Raw genomic sequence first — 18,465 nt, 5'->3', positions numbered from 1 at the left:
GTGCTCCATGTCAGGTTTTACAAGTTTCCCCAACGTTTGACCGTGACAATATCTCTGTAGGCCTCTAGGTCTTAATATTGAGCTTCGAGGTCAGTTTGTTTGGAGTGCACCACCATCCATTCACACCGTGCTGTCATATTGCAATTCTAATGATTCCGGCATACCCAAAGGTCTGCCGGTTAACCCTCCTCTAGCCATAAGGATTAACCCAATGGCTGCAGTCTATCCATCTTGACTTGTGGCTTTGTGAAAACATCTCACCCAGTGAGCTTAAAGGGAATCTGTCACCCTTTTTTCGGTTTGCAGCTGCCGGCATAGACATCGGGGGCTTATCTACAGCATTCTGTAATGCTGTAGATAAGCCTCCGATGTAACCTGAAAGATAAGAAAAACACGTTATATTATACTCACCGGGGTGGGCGTTACGGTCCGACGCCTCCCTTCATGCGATGACATCCTCTTCTCCCGTCCTGAAATGGCTGCGGCGCAAGCGCACTACTGTGCGCAGGCGTCGGGAGAGGTCCGGCGCCTGCGCACTGCAGAATTCTGCTCTGCCCTCAACAGGGCAGAGCAGTGCGCTTGCGCCGCAGCCATTACAGGACGGGAGAAGAGGACGTCATTGCATGAAGAAGGGAGGCGTCGGACCGGACCGCAACGCCCACCGGACCGCCCACCCCGGTGAGTATAATATAACGTGTTTTTCTTATCTTTCAGGTTACATTGGAGGCTTATCTACAGCATTACAGAATGCTGTAGATAAGTCCCCGATGTCTATGCCGGCAGCTGCAAGCCGAAAAAAAGGGTGACAGTTTCCCTTTAAAAGACTGATAAGATCATGTTGGAGAAATCTTTGACCTCTCCCAGGCTGAGTAAAAGCAAAAAATTTTTTGAGTCAGATGGCCGTATAACTAAGGCTGGTTTCACATTTGCGTTCCCGGACTCATCGACGGCCTGCGCACGGCCGCCGTTAAGCCCCACCCCTGCCACGCCTCCGCCGGTAGCGACGCTGCATGCGTACCCCATCTTTTTCACTGGGGACGCAGGCCATGCGCAGTATGCGTTTGGCGGCGCATGCGTCCTTTTGACGGTGCGCCGACCAACGCCAAACGCAACCAGTTGCAATTTGGATGTGCTCGGTACACCGTCAAAAGGACACATGCGCCGCCAAACGCATACTACGCACGGCCTGCGTCCCCAGTTATAAAGATAGGGGACGCAGGACGCATGCAGCGTCATGAGGCGGTAGGCAGAGCTACCGGCGGAGGCGCAGCAGGGGGTGGGGCTTAGCGGCGGCCGTGCGCAGGCCGTCGCTGCGCCCGGGAACGCAAATGTGAAACCGGCCTAAGACAAGGATTGCAACACAATATTCGGACTGGCCTGTGCCTCTCCCGCCAAGAGCGTCACAGGTATTTCTATGCAGATGTCATGATTGGGTGAGGAGAGCCGCCGGCCAGTCTCCGCATTGTCTTGCAATCCTCGCCAAAGTTATACTGTCGTCTGACTCTTCCCTGAAAAGGAGTATTTCAGCACTGCTAAACTTCTGCACAAAAAACATTACAACCTCATGTTTCTACAAATTACACACACTCCTTGTGGCTAAGAATACTCCTCTTAGCATTTTTGATGAGTATCGTTTTACCTTGCTGTAAAATATGTGGTGGGACCACCAGTGAGATTTCTAATTATCACATCCAATATCGCAAGCCACCAGAGTAGATGAAGCAGGACACACATATATTAGCCAAACATTTTAATTATTATATAAACACAGTAACACCAATATTAGAAATATTAGTAGAAAAATAAAACTTTTACCTTTTGAAACGACCCCTCTAAAAGGTTAAAGGAACAATTGGTCAAAGTATGACGTAAAGGTGCGTAAAGTGGTGACATAGAAAACTACATTAATGGCTCCAGCATCTAAGTAAATTAAGACTATGCTTTGTAGACGTGACCTTCAATTATCCAATAATTTACATTGGAACCGGAGCAAGCCTAAAAATCAGCCTAAAGAGCAACATCGGTAATACAACTTACAGAAAAATAAAGTTTGTGCCTCTATGGATTGATAGTCCTGTCTTTACATCCAAAACAACACTGCTTCTGGACTATTAAAGAGGACCTCTCACCCGCTTTAAAATTTTTTTTTATATATATTTAGCTAGATATCTTGTAAAGATCCCTGCACACTTCTGATCCTGCTGCTTTTTTTCTGTTTTGAATTGCGTTGCGCCATTACAGAGATATTCACAGTTGCTTCTTCTGGAGCGCAGCATGTGAAATCTCTGCTTGTAGTGCATCTGGGCGTTTCTACAGATTCTTCTCTGGGGGTGTAATCTTTCACCCCTCCCCCAGATGATGGCAATCACAATTAAGCAGTTGATCTAGCAGTTTAACAGTCTCAGATAATGCCGAGCGATGATTGGCAGTGTCTAGTAGAGAGGGGTAAAAGTGCACACCCCCAGAAAAGACTGCAAAAAAACCCTGCAAATTGGTCTGCAAGCAGAGATTTCACATGGTGTGATCCAAAAGCAACAATTGTGAATATCTCTGCAATGGAGTGACTCAGTGCAAAGCGGAAAAAAGCGACAGCATCAGAAGAGGTTTTTTTTTTACAAGGTATTTAACACAATTAAGCAAATGATAGGTACTTAAGGTGGGCAACAGGCAAAGTACAATTTCAGTTGGCAAAAAAAAAAAAAAAATCACCAGCTCCATGAGTCTCACAACGGTTTGGGCACAGATTTTACCTCTTGCATACTGGTGGGAATAATTTGTGGCAGATTCTGATTAATAATAAAACAGACATTAAATAAAGATATTAAAATCCTCAGCTCATGTTCTCAAATTCTGCTGTACATGGGAGAGGATTTTACAGCCCCACTCACAAGCATTATATAGTGATCTGTTGCAGATTTTTGAGGTAGAACTAGGACCAAACAGCACCAAAAATCTGCCACAGCCCAATAGCCCAACATGTTACCTGTATCGTCCGGTAGATGCCTGCTGGTGCAATAGAGATCGGTGTCAACCCAAGTACAAAAATTTATTATATCAAGACATTGACCAAATGTGGGAGCAGGAGGACGAGGTCACATTTATAAAAACCTGTAAAGGGTGTTCCGTATGTTTAAAACTAATCCTCAGCCGAACCAAGAAAAAGATATCACATATTATGCGATTAGGAAAGCTCTGCCGAATGACGGCTGTCGGGCAATGATGGTTGGTTTGGACAGCAACATTCTCCGGACTCCTTCGTACACAGGAGCGCTCGCCTTTACCGAGTGTTCCTGTGTTATGAGAGAGCCGCGTCCAGACTCCTCTAGCAGTGGATTATCTCGCCAAGCACAAAAAGATTAGCAGTCAGAAAACAGATCCCAATCTTCCCTGACATCATCTGTCCGGGGTCTTAGTGCTGCATTTAGATGGGTAAATAATTAGGGAACAGGTGTTACAGGGAATGAGCATAGTTTAGGCGATCCTAGGGCAACAAGCGCTAGTTTTTCTGGGTGCTTTGGTAAGCCATAAAAATTCCCTGAAGGCAAAGTAGAATTTTTGGGGTCTTGTCTGGTTATTTCATGTCAATAGGACATTTACAAGCTTGATCCTCTGCTCCAAGAGAAGCTGCCTTTTTCCCCACTAAGTGCACACTGGGGTGAAACGATCATGCACGTGTGTCCTGGGTTGGGTAGGGGAGTAATAGATTACAATTCATTTAACCTATTTTAGGCATATGTGGTCCAAGTCTATGACCGCTACCACATAGATTGTGTTATTTTTGCTGCAATTGGAGTACAAAAATGCAACGATTCTGGAACATTGAGCCCAAAATTATGCATTTATGCATCAATTGCAACAAAAAAACCGTGCACAGTGTGAGCAGCTCTATCACACTAATAGTAATCAGTGATCTACACTTGGCTTATCTACTCTTAGCCCGCATTGACACATCCCTGGGTCACGATAAGGGCTCTTGCACGACCGTAAAAAAAATCAGAACAGTGCCAGCTGTCATTTTGACAGATCAGACTCGTCCCCCCGATCAGTCTGATTACAGTGTGATCAGCATAATTGGGACAATTATCTTGGATAAGAGAAGAATGGTGGTGTGACCCCGAACCTAAGGGTAAGGACTACATGGACTACTGGCTACAGGGCTCCTGACCCAACCTTGACAGCCCGATATGAGCTCAGGCCAGGAGCATAATCCAATGCCGGACACTAAGCTCTGTACAGGTCTTATTAGTGACTAGAATGAATTTTAGAACAAATCTGTTGATGCAGCAGAGAAATACAGACCACAAGATGGTCCGGTGTGGACATACGGCCAAAAAAAGACCTACATCTGAGGTGCAGGAGGAATAAAGTCCGGGCAGAATTCCCATCCGATACCTCTGCTGGCCACAAATGGATCTTGAATTTGTTTTAGGAATTGCATATATAGTAGTCAAATATTACAATGTATAAAGGATATAAAAATCAATAGAATTACATGCATTTACCGAGAGAAAGTCCCAAATCTGAAATCCTCAAAAAAGCATCTCCAGAAAAAGACGTCTCATCGTAAAGTGCAAGTTCTAATATACAGGAGGATCTGCCTAAACATTCACAATGTTATGTACACACAGATCATGTCGTAGGCTACATGGAAATGCTACGGAGAGCGTAGCTCTGACAAGGGGCGTTTCACCCTGATTCATCTATGTAAGATCGGCCATACACATTACATGGCTGCCGGCTGAATGGTGCTTCACCCATGTCTCCCGTCTGCTGGTCGAGTGCTCCTGTGTCCTCTACGAGAAAGCCGCCGAAAGACATCTCTGCCGGCGGTTTGTCTCCAAAATTGGACATGCTCGATCCGACAACCAGTTGGTTGTCACCACGACAGACTTTGGAGTGTCGGCCAAACCCATCTAATCGGTGGTCTCGGCCAACATTGGTCCAATGTGTATGGGAGCCTATAGATGCATTGAGCATCGTCTCGCACTTTAGATCCGGTGGCCCTTTAATGTCGCTGCCAATTTCAAATAAATACAGAAAAAATGATCACACGTTACTTATCCATCTCTAAAGTTATCCTGGGAGTTTTTGCAACAGTTAGAAACATTCTTATTTTTTTTCAGAAACCAGAGAGAATAAAATATTAAAATTCTTTGGCCACCAACAAACACTGGGAGAGATTCTGTGCAGAACGCACTCCCGGTCTCATTGCAATCCCAATAACAAAAAAAAAAAAAAAAAAATCAACTGAGTAAAAAGTTAAAATTCTTTTAAAATGACAGGTCTGACAAATGGAAAGTGCCGTAACTGAGGTTAGAAAGGGTTAATTACAATATAAGAAAAGCTCCCTAACAAAAACAGGGAGGCACAGATACACGTCCACATGGGACACATCAGCTGCAGATTATTCACAGCAGAAATATTTGCTCTGAATTGTGTGGATTTTGCAGCATAAAACAGACATTCTGAGGATTTATGCAAATATTTTCAATGCGAAGTTAACATTCGGCAGATCTTCCAACCGTGCAAATTTACCCCAAGACTTTCCTCCCCAGCACACAAGTCTTTGGGGCATGAGCCCCAATGTATGTACCCCACAGTGTAGCCGGGCGTTAGACCCTAGAAGCCCCTCATCTGTCACACTACCATAGCCCAGGTACAGACCCACCAGGACCAGAAATCCTAACTGCACTCTAGTCTCTAAAATTCAGAGCTGAACTTGCTGGCATCGGCTCATCCAGGGCCACCGTGGTGACCGGCCTTCTAGGAGGACTTGTGTGAAGGTAATGAGACAATCAAACTCCATTGTAATACAGACACGACTGCGCAGCTCTGATGTGGAGCTTGCATCATTCAAAGCCAAGTCCAGTCACGATGTGCATCGTTGGAGGTCCGGAAGGTATTGATGGATTAGGTTACAAAGTCGCTAAAATCCTTAAGAAGGAAATGACAAGCATACAGAAAGTCTGTCCAACGCCAAAGACCAGAGCGACGAGAGGGACCATTTCCTTGGCGGCGGCTCTGTAGACCCCAGCAATGGCGGCACCTACAAAAGAAAATGACAGTGGCAGATTGAAGCTCTAAAAGTGTCAATGGCCAAAAAACTATCATAAGAATATGCCAGATATATACACCAATATGAGGGTGCCATTAGTTGCTCCGATAGGGAGTAGCATTCAAGTATTTATAGCTGCAGCCAATCACTCCACTCAAAGGCTTGACCCGTCTGAATCAGAAGAGAAGCTGAGCTCAGGGATTGGCTGCAGTCATGCCGTCACAGCTGTGCCCTATAAATCAAGGGTCGCCAGTAGTGTTGAGCATTCCGATACTGCAAATATCGGGTATCGGTCGATATTCGCTGTATCGGAATTCCGATACCGAGTACCGATATTTTTCAATATCGGATACCGGAATCGGAAGTCCCCATAATGCAATGAGCCAGTGTTGTGGCTGTGATTGGCTGCTGAAATGATGTCATCATGATGTGCGGTCTGTGCGGGCCTGCCGCGGGTCTTGTGTGTGTGCGCAGGTATTGTCCGATGGGACTACAAGTCCCATCGGGCTATGCCTGCTACAATGACAGTGATTGACACATTAGCCAATGATGGGACAGTAGTAGTCCCATCATCCGGCTAATGTGTTGAATGTAAAAAAAAATATATATATATACACAACATACATACTACATATATACTACATACTACATACATACTACATACATACTACATACATACATACACAACATACATACTACATACATACATACACAACATACATACTACATACATACATACACAACATACATACTACATACATACACAACATACATACTACATATATACACAACATACATACTACATATATACACAACATACATACTACATATATACACAACATACATACTACATATATACACAACATACATACTACATATATACACAACATACATACTACATATATACACACCATACATACTACATATATACACACAACATACATACTACATATATACAACATACATACTACATATATACAACATTCATACTACATATATACAACATTCATACTACATATATACAACATTCATACAATCATGCATACTACATACATACAACATTCGTACAACATACATACTTCATATATACTACATTCACACAACATACATACTACATATATACAACATACATACTACATATATACTACATTCATACAACATACATACTACATAATACATACAACATGCAATACATATAACAGTACATACTCACCATCACTTGTCACTTTGATCCCCGAAGCCAGTGTCATCTCACTGTAAAAAATATGAAAAAAAAACAACCAATATACTCCCTGATACGCAGAAATCCACGAGTGTCCCACGACGATCTCCTGCAGCGCATCACTGAGAGGTTACTATAGTTTACTAGTCGCAAAAGCTGTGTGGGAACTTTCTCACACAGCAATGCCAAAAGTGAGACTAGGGACTATTTTTTTTTTTACAGTGGCGGAGGAATACAGTGCGGAAGGATACCTACCTCCCGTCATTGTATTCCTGGAGCCCCCTAGAGAGCGGTCGCATCAGCTGATGCTGCTGTTCTCCACAGGAGATCGGTGTGGGACACTCGTGGATTTCTGCGGATCAGGGAGTATATAGGTTGTTTGTTATTTTCATATTTTTTTTTTTTTTTTACAGATGACACTGGCTTCAGGGATCAAAGTGACAAGTGATGGTGAGTGTGTACTCTATTTTATAGGTAATGTATGTCTGTATGAATGTATTGTATGAAGCATGCCTGTAGCATGTATGTTGTATGATTGTAGTGTGTATATATATATATATATGTTGTATGAATCTGGTATATATGAAGTATGTATGTAGTATGAATTTTGTATATATGTAGTATGTATGCTGTATGAAAGTAGCATATGTATGTTGCATGAATGTAGTATATATGAAGTATGTATGTAGTATGTATGAATGTTGTATATATGTAGTATGAATGTTGTATACACTGTGTTCCAAATTATGCAAATTGGATTTAAGTGTCATAAAGATGTAATTTTTTGTTTTTCAAATAAACTCATAGATGGTATTGTGTATCAGGGCTCTTTGGATCACTGAAATCAATCTCAAATGCTTGTGATAATTAGTTTACCAGGTGAGCTCAATTAAAGGAAAACTACTTAAGAATGATGTTCCACATTATTAAGCAGGGCACAGGTTTCAAGGAATTTAGGAAAGAAAAAGAATCTCTATGCTGCTGAAAAGCATCAAATAGTGCAATGCCTTGGTCAAGAGATGAAAACATTAGATATTTCCCAAAAATGTAACCGTGATCATCGTACTGTTAAGAGATTTGTGGTGGATTCTGAGCACAGACATGTTTGTGCTGATAAAGGCAGAATGAGGAAGGTTTCTGCCAGGCAAGTTCATCGGATTAAGAGAGCGGCTGCTAAAAAGCCATTACAAACCAGCAAACAGATATTTAAAGCTGCTGGTGCCTCTGGAGTCCCTCGAACCTCAAGGTGTAGGATCCTTCAAAGGCTTGCTGTGGTGCATAAATCTACTATTCAGCCACCCCTGAACAGTGTTCACAAGCAGAAATGGTTGCAGTGGGCCCAGACATACATGAAGACTAATTTTCATACAGTCTTGTTTACTGATGAGTGTCGAGCAACCCTGGATGGTCCAGATGGATGGAGTAGTGGATGGTTGGTGGATGGCCACCATGTCCCAACAAGGCTGCGACATCAGCAAGGAGGTGGAAGAGTCATGTTTTGGGCCGGAATCATGGGGAAACAGCTGGTAGGGCTCTTTAAGGTTCCTGAAGGTGTGAAAATGACCTCTGCAAAGTATATAGAGTTTCTGACTGACAGCTGTATTCCATGGTATAAGAAGCAGAAACATGCCTTCAGGAACAAAATCATCTTCATACATGACAATGCCCCATCTCATGCTGCAAAGAATACCTCTGAGTCATTGACTGCTATAGGCATAAAAGGAGATAAACTCATGATGTGGCCACCATCTTCCCCTGACCTCAACCCTATGGAGAACCTTTGGAGTATCATCAAGCAAAAGATCTATGAGGGTGGGAGGCAGTTCACATCAAGACAGCAACTCTGGGAGGCTATTCTGACTTCATGCAAAGAAATCCAAGCAGAAACTCTCCAAAAACTCACAATTTCAATGGATGCAAGAATTGTGAAGGTGATATCAAAGAAGGGTTCCTATGTTAACATGTAACTTGGCCTGTTAGGATGTTTTGGAGTTAAATAGCTTTTTTGTTCAGTGAATGTGACCTCCTAATGCTGCAAATTCCACAAATGAGCATTTTCAGTTCTTTAAAACATATCAAATGTTTAGAAATTCTACTGTGCCTAATAATTTGGAACAGTGCAATTTGAGTTTTTAATCATCTTGGAGATTATACTGTTATCATTGGGAGGTTTCTTCAATAAAATTTGATGTATACTCTAACGGGTGATGACTTTTATTAGACTGACTGTCATTTGTACCGACTATTTAGGAAAATCAGAGAAAAATATCATTTGCATAATAATTTGGAACACAGTGTATATGTATGTATGCTGTATGAATGTATTATGTAGTATGAATGTAGTATATATGAAGTATGTATGTAGGTAGTATGTATGTTTTGTTTTTTTTTAATAATAATAATAACTTTTATTCTTATAGCGCCGACATATTCCGCAGCACTTTACATTTCAGAGGGGATTTGTACAGACAATAGACATTACAGCATAACAATAATCACATACAGTAGATTATAACAAATACCAAGAGGAATGAGGGCCCTGCTCGCAAGCTTACAGTCTATGAGGAAAGAGGTAGACACGAAAGGTGGGTGGTAACAGTTGCGCTGATTGTATGGACCAGCCATAATGTTAAGTGTGTATCAGTACAGACACAGAGGGCTAATGGATGCATAAAGCATGTGGGAACATGATGCGGGGAACCTTGTTATGGTAAAACTTTTGGCTGTGCCACACAGGGATAGATTAGGTTAATGTGTTGAGGCGATAGGCCAGTCTGAATAAATGCGTTTTCAGGGCACGCTTAAAATTGTAAATTTTTTTTACATTCAACACATTAGCCGGATGATGGGACTACTACTGTCCCATCGTTGGCAAATGTGTCAATCACTGTCATTGTAGCAGGCATCGCCCGATGAAACTTGTAGTCCCATCGGACGATACCTGCACGCACGCACGCACACGGCCCCCGGCAGGCCCAAACAGACCCCCCCCCGGCAGGCCCAAACAGACCCCCCCCCGGCAGGCCCAAACAGACCCCCCCCCGGCAGGCCCAAACAGACCCCCCCCGGCAGGCCCAAACAGACCCCCCCCCGGCAGGCCCAAACAGACCCCCCCCGGCAGGCCCAAACAGACCCCCCCCGGCAGGCCCAAACAGACCCCCCCCGGCAGGCCCAAACAGACCCCCCCCGGCAGGCCCAAACAGACCCCCCCCGGCAGGCCCAAACAGACCCCCCCCGGCAGGCCCAAACAGACCCCCCCCGGCAGGCCCAAACAGACCCCCCCCGGCAGGCCCAAACAGACCCCCCCCGGCAGGCCCAAACAGACCCCCCCCGGCAGGCCCAAACAGACCCCCCCCGGCAGGCCCAAACAGACCCCCCCCGGCAGGCCCAAACAGACCCCCCCGGCAGGCCCAAACAGACCCCCCCGGCAGGCCCAAACAGACCCCCCAGCAGGCCCAAACAGACCCCCCAGCAGGCCCAAACACACAGACACGCACAGTGTCCGCCCACACTCTTCCCCCCTCCCGAACTGGATGTGCAAGGAAAGAAAGGGGGTTTTTTTTAATTCCGATATTTCTGTCTCATTGACTTGAATGGGGTTTCCGGTATCGGAAACAGTGATACCCGATACTTTTTGGGTATCGGGCCGATCCGGTATTTCTCAATATCGGAAAGTATCGCTCAACACTAGTCGCCAGCCTTCCTCACCATTGTAGCCACATTCAGCTCAGAGGGTCACAAGCCACATTCTAAGCAAAGAAATCTTAGAAGCCCCGAGAGTGCCAGCCCTATCAAGTATAGCAATGCCCCAAGCGCGCCCCCCCCATTCTCCAGTGGCAATGCCCCAAGCGCGCCCCCCCCCATTCTCCAGTGGCAATGCCCCAAGTGCCCCCCCCATTCTCCAGTGGCAATGACCCAAGTGCCCCCCCCCCCCATTCTCAAGTGGCAATTCCCCAAGTGCCCCCTCCCCATTCTCAAGTGGCAATTCCCCAAGTGCCCCCCCCCCATTCTCAAGTGGCAATTCCCCAAGTGCCCCCCCCCCATTCTCAAGTGGCAATTCCCCAAGTGCCCCCCCCCCATTCTCAAGTGGCAATTCCCCAAGTGCCCCCCCCATTCTCAAGTGGCAATTCCCCAAGTGCCCCCCCCATTCTCAAGTGGCAATTCCCCAAGTGCCCCCCCCCATTCTCAAGTGGCAATTCCCCAAGTGCCCCCCCCATTCTCAAGTGGCAATGCCCCAAGCGCCCATTTATAAAAGGAACAATCTTCCAAAAGCCTCTTATAGAAAGTGGTAATGGCCTAAGCGCCCCCTTACAAAGGTAACACTGTCCCCTTTACAAGTAGCAATGCCCCTTGAGGACCCTCCTCAATAAGAAGTACAAGAAATAATGCCCCCTGAGGACACAGATACAGCTCAGAGCTGGAAGCCACTGGTTGGGGACCACTACAGAGGCGCGTCACTGGAGTATCAGCACTTAATTATTTCAACCCTACACAAGCCGATATGCTGAAGAAACCTATTCCTGATAAACCCCTTTAAAAAGTTAACTTTCAGAAAAAGCAAATTAAAAGAGGAATGAGCGATGAACGCCCCCACTCTCCATGTTACAGGCACTCGTAAAACACAAACCAAAATATGGAAAGTGAACCTTCAGATTTCCTGCTTAGGGAAAGTTCACACTGGGCATTTTTTCAGCAGCAAAATCTGATCTCTTGGCAGGAAAGAAGCGGCAGAAAAAAAAGCCGTTTTTTCTCGTGTTGTGGCATGCTACATTAGGCTCTTGGTCCTGCTGATAAACTTTAGTGAAAAAAAAAAGTCATTCCATAGAATCAGGTTTTGGCACAAAAACCACAGCAAAACCTGATACCTGCGTTTTTTCACCACCCATTCAATTGGTGAACAATACAGAATAATATTGTGGTACCATGTTAGCCAGAAAAATACATGTAAATACTTATGTCCCCCCCAAAAATTGAGAAAAGTATTCAAGGAGTGATGGGCCTGATGAAGGGGCCTTCAGAGCCTTGAAAGCTTGCAAATATCATTTCTCGGGTTAGCCAATAAAGGTATCACTCCTTGAATACTTTTCTCAATTTTTTTGGGGGGGACATAAGTATTTACATCTATTCAATTAATGAAAAACCGCTGAAAGAAGCGACAGTGACGCTGCTGCAATGCAGGTAGAAGCAAGCCAATAGAGTGGAGGGAGGACTGCACACAGCAAAAGCAGACCTGTAGTGCAGCAGTGAGGCCACCACCAGGTGGCAGCAGAATAATCAAACAAGCCGGGTCAATATTATTCTGTAGCACAGTACAAAAGGAATAAACAAACACAGAGTCAGAAGCAAGCCAAATGGGTCAGTACCAGATATGCCAAAGACATGGGTTCAGACAGCAAAAGCAGCAGGACAAGCAGAGTCAGCTACACACGCCATAGGCAGAAACTATAACTGACACCACCTGCAGGATGCAGTGGAGAGAAATAGCCAGCCTGAAGCCAGAACAAGGCAGAGAAAAGCTAACCCTTGACATGATTAGACCGGGAAAGAGACAGGAAACAAAACCCGGCCTGGATCATGACAGTGACACGCTCCATTATGCAAAAACCATGCAAAGCACAAAATCCTGATGGGGGGGGGGGGGGGGGGGGAACAGTGTGCATGAGATTTCTGACATCTCATAGGCTTTGTTGGTATTGTAAAACAATCCGTCACATGATCGCGGTCACCAATGGGTCAGCATGACACCCAGTGGTCTCCAGCAGATTGCTATGAGCGCCACCCAGTGGTCAGCGCTCATAGCAAGTGAGTAATTCTGCTGCATACAGGTGATCCGATCATTGCCTGTATGTAGCAAAGCCGATCAGACAACTGTAGCTTCTAGTCTCCCATGGAGACCATCAAAGCATGCAAAAAGTATTTTAAAAAAAAAAAAGTTTTAAAAATATTAAAAAATAAAAAGTTCAAATCACTGCCCTTTTGCTCCATTCAAAATAAAACAAAAAAATGAAACATACATTTGTTACCCGCGGCGTTCAGAATTGCCCGATCTATTGATTATAAAAAAAAAAAAAAAAAAAAATTAACCCAATTGCTGAACAGCGTGACGAAAAACAAATTCAAACGCCAGAATTATTTTTTTTGGGTCGCTGCAATATTGCATTAAAATGTAATAACGGGAGATCAAAAGAACGTCACTGCACCAAGATGGTATCATTAAAAACGTCAGCTTCATGTGCAAAAATAAGCCCTCAACCAGCCCAACATCACGAAAAATGGAGACGCTATGGTCTCGGAAAATGGCGCAAATTTTTTTAAAACCAAAATTTTTCGAATTTATTTTCATCACTTAAATAAAAGAGAACCTAGACATGTTTGGTGTGCATGAACTCGTAATGACCTGGAGAATCATAATGGCAGGTCAGTTTTCAGAATTTAGTGAACATGGTAAAAAAAAAAAAAAAAAAAAAAAAACACACCTGTGGAATTGCACTTTTTTTTTTTTGCAATTTCACCACACTTGGAATTTCCCCCCCCCCCCCCCCCATTTTCCAGTACACGATATGGTAAAGCCAATTTTTTTTGTGCGTCTCTCCCGGCTTCTCTAAAAGAATTATGCAGCGCATAAAAAAAAATTTTAAAAAAAGAAGCATGTGACAAATATTGGAATAAAAAATAAATAAGATATACTGCATCTAAAACCATTCTGTGCTATAAAGCCTCAGCCCAATTTCACACACACGGTTTTTTTCTTGTATGAGGACATTGGTGCAGGTTATTTTCAGTGTGCTGGATCCCCTGTCGGTCCGTGTGACAAGTTTTACAATCCTTGCTGCGTCCGCTATATACCGTATTTTTCGGACTATGAGACGCACTTTTCCCCCAAAAAATGTGGTGGGAAAAACGGGGGTGCATCTTATAGTCGGAATGTACTTATAGTTAGCGTGGTGGCAGCAGGAGTTGGGCGATTCTGCCGGTGGTCCGACGCGCTGCAGGGCGATGATCTCGCTCCTAGCCTGGTGCGGCAATTTCGGCAGTGCTCGGTTCTGTGGGGGGCGACATTATGGGAAAGTCCGAAGCCCCCGCAGTTCTACTGCCTCGTCGTTGGGGCTTCTGGGAAACCGGCCAGTGGAGGAGGCGTATGTGCAGACTGAGACCTCGGCTCCGAGATCTCAGGACGAGACCTTGTTGCCCAGATCTCAACCGGGCCTCTGGGAAAAAGGCCGCTGGGGGCGGCGCCTGCGCAGACTGAGATCTCGGCTCTTGTTGCCGACATCTCAATCTGCAACAGAACTGCGGGGGCTTCTGGCTTTTACATAAAGTCGCCGGAGACCCTCGCAACACCGAGCACCGCCGAAACTGCCGCACCAGGCTGGGATGGGAGCGAGATCATCGCCCTGCAGGGTCAGACCAACGGAAGAATCACCAGACTCCTGCTGCCACCAGCACTGCCGATCCCCCCCGGGTAAGATGAATTCAGGACTGTAAGACGGACCCCCATTTGAAACATTAATTTTTTTTCTCCTATTTTCCTTCTGAAAATTTGGGGGTGCGTCTTATAATCCGAAAAATACACGCACACATCCTCGCTAGTGATGAGCGAGTATCCTCGTTGCCCGGGTGACCTCCGAGTATTTTGGGGTGCTCGGAGATATAGTTTTCGTCGCCTCAGCTGCATGATTTGTGGCTGCTAGACAGGCTGAATACATGTGTGGGGATTCCCTAACAAAGGCCGGTTTTACATTTGCGCTTCAGGGCGCAGCGACGGCCGCTGCTAAGCCCCGCCCCCGACGGTAGCTCCGCCTCCGGGCGCATGACTCTGCATGCGTCCCCTATCTTTATCACTGGGGGCGCAGGCCGTGTGCAGTATGCGTTTGGCGGCACCTGCATCCTTTTGACGGCGCGCCAACCAGCAGTGCCAAACGCAACCTGTTGCAATTTGGTTGCACTCGGCGCACCGTCAAACGCATACTGCGCACGGCCTGCGTCCTCAGTGATGAAGATAGGGGACGCATGACACATGCAGCATCATGCGCCCGGAGGCAGAGCTACCAGTGGAGGCACGGCAGGGGCGGGGCTTAGCGGCGGCCGTGCGCAGGCCGTCTCTGCGCCCTGAAGCGCAAATGTGAAACCGGCCAAACAGGCAATTCCCACATGTATTCAGTCTGTCTACAAGTCACGAATCATGCAGCTGAGGTGACAAACACTAAATCTCCGAGCACGCCAAGATACTCGGAGGACACCGGAGCAAGGAGTATACTCGCCCATCACTAGTCTTCGCTTGACTAGTAGGAGAATCCCAGCTCGCTGATGACATCTGGGCACAATCTGCCCTTTTTTATGGCGTCACTGACTTGCGTTGCCCGGTTTGATCTGCAGCACAGGTTCCTAACTGACGCGAGACTCGAGTCCTGTGTAGACTGTGCCGATCCATGGCAGACCACTCAGGCTATCCGATGGGGGGGCTTAGTACTAATAAGATAACGGCAGAGAAGACCCTGATGGACCGCTCCAGGCCGGCACAAGATCAATCTTCCTACAGATCGATCACTCATCAACTCGCCATAGCTTAAGAGTAAGCCAAAAACAATTAAAAAAAAAAAAAGGGTGTACATATTTATTATTGTAACCAGAAAATGTCTTCCGGATGTGCCCCCATTAACGTCAATAGGGCTAACGCAGCATACAGGATGACCGCTGGACTCCTTTGGATTCGCAGGGTCCCAGCCCACCTTCTAGCTGTCCTGGGAATGAGGGAGACGTTCCTGCACAGCCGCAGACTCACATTATTAATGAGGAATGATGGGGCGCAGTCCACTTACTTGTTAATATCCCGGCAGAGATCGGGCCCACGATGCCCATCAGCAGGATCCCCACCGACACGAAGCGGCCGTATTTGTGACGGCGAAGGGTGAAGAGCGCCAGCAGTCCGGCGGGGATGTGAAAGAAGAGGGACGACACCAGTGCCCACAGGAACACGCCATACCACATCTCTGCAAGGACAGACGGGAGATCAGTGTGAGCGCACCGGCAGAGGGCAGGAGGAGCGCCACCGGCCCAGTGGGTGCTGGCGAGGACAGAAACACCAGCGCGCCGCCGTCCCTGCAAAGTGCACGAGAGCCGACTGAACCCACAGAAAAACGGATTGTCACTCAGGAGCCAGCTCGTCGTAAAAACACATCACAGCGCTGCAGCTAATCACTGAGCTCAGCGACTGTCTGCAGCGGTGAAGACTTAGCCTTACCCTTAGGGAGGGTGAGTAAAGCTCAGAAAAAAATGGGCCTGAAGCCAAGAAAACCTTCCAAAAAGGATCTGTCACGAAGTAGGGGCAGAGATCCGATCCCTGAGATGCGTCGCTTGCTGCACTCATGATACACGCTCCATTTTATCTGCTAGTCCTGACCGGCAGCTTTCTGTGCACACTGTGCATAGGCAGAAAGTGGTGAGTCAGTGGTGGGTGCAAGGTTACACAAAGCTCAGGAATATGGAGGATAGTGACATTGCTGGAATCGGGCTCTCTGCCCCTACATCATCCTGCGCTCAGATTAGGTGGCAAAAAACTGGGGTCGTCCAGGATTTTCACACGTGATCATAAACCAGCACAGAAAAAGAGACATGGTAAGCCAGAGGGAGGAGAGTGGCAGAGCTCACTGACAGATCCCCTGTTGGCTCATCCTGCTACGCACACAGAGGCTGCAGAACACGTCCATTTACGTCGCCCTCAGTAACCCGTCATTAGTGTCCTAGCCGCCGCCAGGACACGTGACCGCTCACCTGGGAAGGAGCACAGAGTCTTTGAACACAGAGTGGAATTCCCGACCCGCGGGACAAGGCTGAGGCTCAGGATCTGTTGCAGAAGCCCGGTGTCGCCACCCGGCCCTCCGCTGCTGTCCATACTGCCGCCATCCACAGCGTCACAGGCCGCAGCGCCTCCTCGGGATTTCCCAACCGAACTTGCCCGGGCCTCTCATCCCTCCATACCGGGAGTGGCTCAACGAGTGATGTGTCGTTCATGAACGATCCGATTCAAAGAGCCGGCTCCCTGCTGTGAATGAAATGAGCCGGCTCTGCAGGGTGAACGAGCTGTTTTTTTTTTTTTTTTCTGTCGCCTCAGCAGTTTATCAGCCCTGAATCCTGACTGTGACTCATCTGGGGGAGGAGCGGTCAGGAGAGCACTGGGAATAACTGCAGGGGAGTTAACCCTTCAGTCCCAAATATACTCTGCCAGTTTCCTCCGTGGCATATATGGCAGGGACTCGGGACTCGGCACATTGTCATCATCATCATCATCTGCAGTGACCTGTGCGTTCCCTTTAGTCCCGAATAAAGCCCCACTCCCCCGGCCCCTCCTCCCTGGCGTATACAGACAGTATATGGTGTGCAGGAGGAGGGACGCAGCACAGTGTTTGGTGTATCATCTTCTCATAGTGTTAGGCCGGGTTCACACTGCGATCACCGGGATCGTCACATAGCGGCACTAACGCTGTAACGGATGAGGGAACGCCCCCACAAATGCTGCGGAGCGCGCTCCAGGGGGCGTCATGGAGTAACGCATCAGGCCGATTCTGGATGCGTTAGTAGCATTGCGGCCAATGGGGGCGCTACCTCCTCCGTTACAGCGTTTAGGGCCGCTATGTGACGATCCCGGTGATCGCAGGGCCAGGAGGATTCAGGACAACACTGCCGGGAGGAGGGACAGACGGCAGCAGGTGTTGCTGCTAGCGGCTTACACTCACTTGTGAGAGACGTGATTCTCGTGCGAGTCTCTCGCGTGGAAACCCAGCGCTGCCGCCGGCACTCGGAGCGGAGCGTGCGGATACATGTACTTCTATGCAGTCACCCCCTCCAGTCCCAGTGCCGGGCGGCAGCAGCGGGTTTCCATGCGAGAGACTCGCACCGAGAATCGTCCGAGTCTCTCGCTAGTGAGTATGAGCCCTAAGGGAGGGAAAGATAAAGTGATTTTAGGTAAAACCTGTGGAGAGATCAGGTCCAGCCCCAGTCATTATATAGGGTGACGCTGGTCTCACACTCGCATATTTTGGCTGCACACGGATCCGTTTTCGTCTCCATTGACTTTTAGTGGTGACGGATGGGGACTGTGCGTCCAGGTGTCACCGTTTTTCCCACGGATCGCTGTGTCTGTATATTTTATCAGATCCACAAAAACGCAACTTGCTGCAGTTTTGTGTCA

General features: G+C 46.9%; 1 protein-coding gene across 1 annotated transcript; it reads right to left on the bottom strand.

Annotated features, from left to right (window-relative positions):
* Window positions 1-1,735: 1,735 nt before the first annotated feature.
* Window positions 1,736-17,484, bottom strand: TMEM170A (transmembrane protein 170A). Its single transcript, XM_073576226.1, has 3 exons — window positions 17,049-17,484; window positions 16,097-16,267; window positions 1,736-6,046 (listed from the first exon to the last, which is right to left on the bottom strand). Exons 1-3 carry the CDS (start codon window positions 17,167-17,169, stop codon window positions 5,916-5,918), a joined length of 423 nt encoding a protein of 140 aa, XP_073432327.1. The 5' UTR covers window positions 17,170-17,484; the 3' UTR covers window positions 1,736-5,915.
* Between the last annotated feature and the right edge of the window lie 981 nt (window positions 17,485-18,465).

Source organism: Dendrobates tinctorius, unplaced genomic scaffold, assembly GCF_039654945.1.
Source record: "Dendrobates tinctorius isolate UK_male_01 unplaced genomic scaffold, ASM3965494v1 ptg000047l, whole genome shotgun sequence".
Classification (NCBI taxonomy): domain Eukaryota; kingdom Metazoa; phylum Chordata; class Amphibia; order Anura; family Dendrobatidae; genus Dendrobates; species Dendrobates tinctorius.
This window is presented reverse-complemented; position numbering and strand designations above follow the sequence as displayed.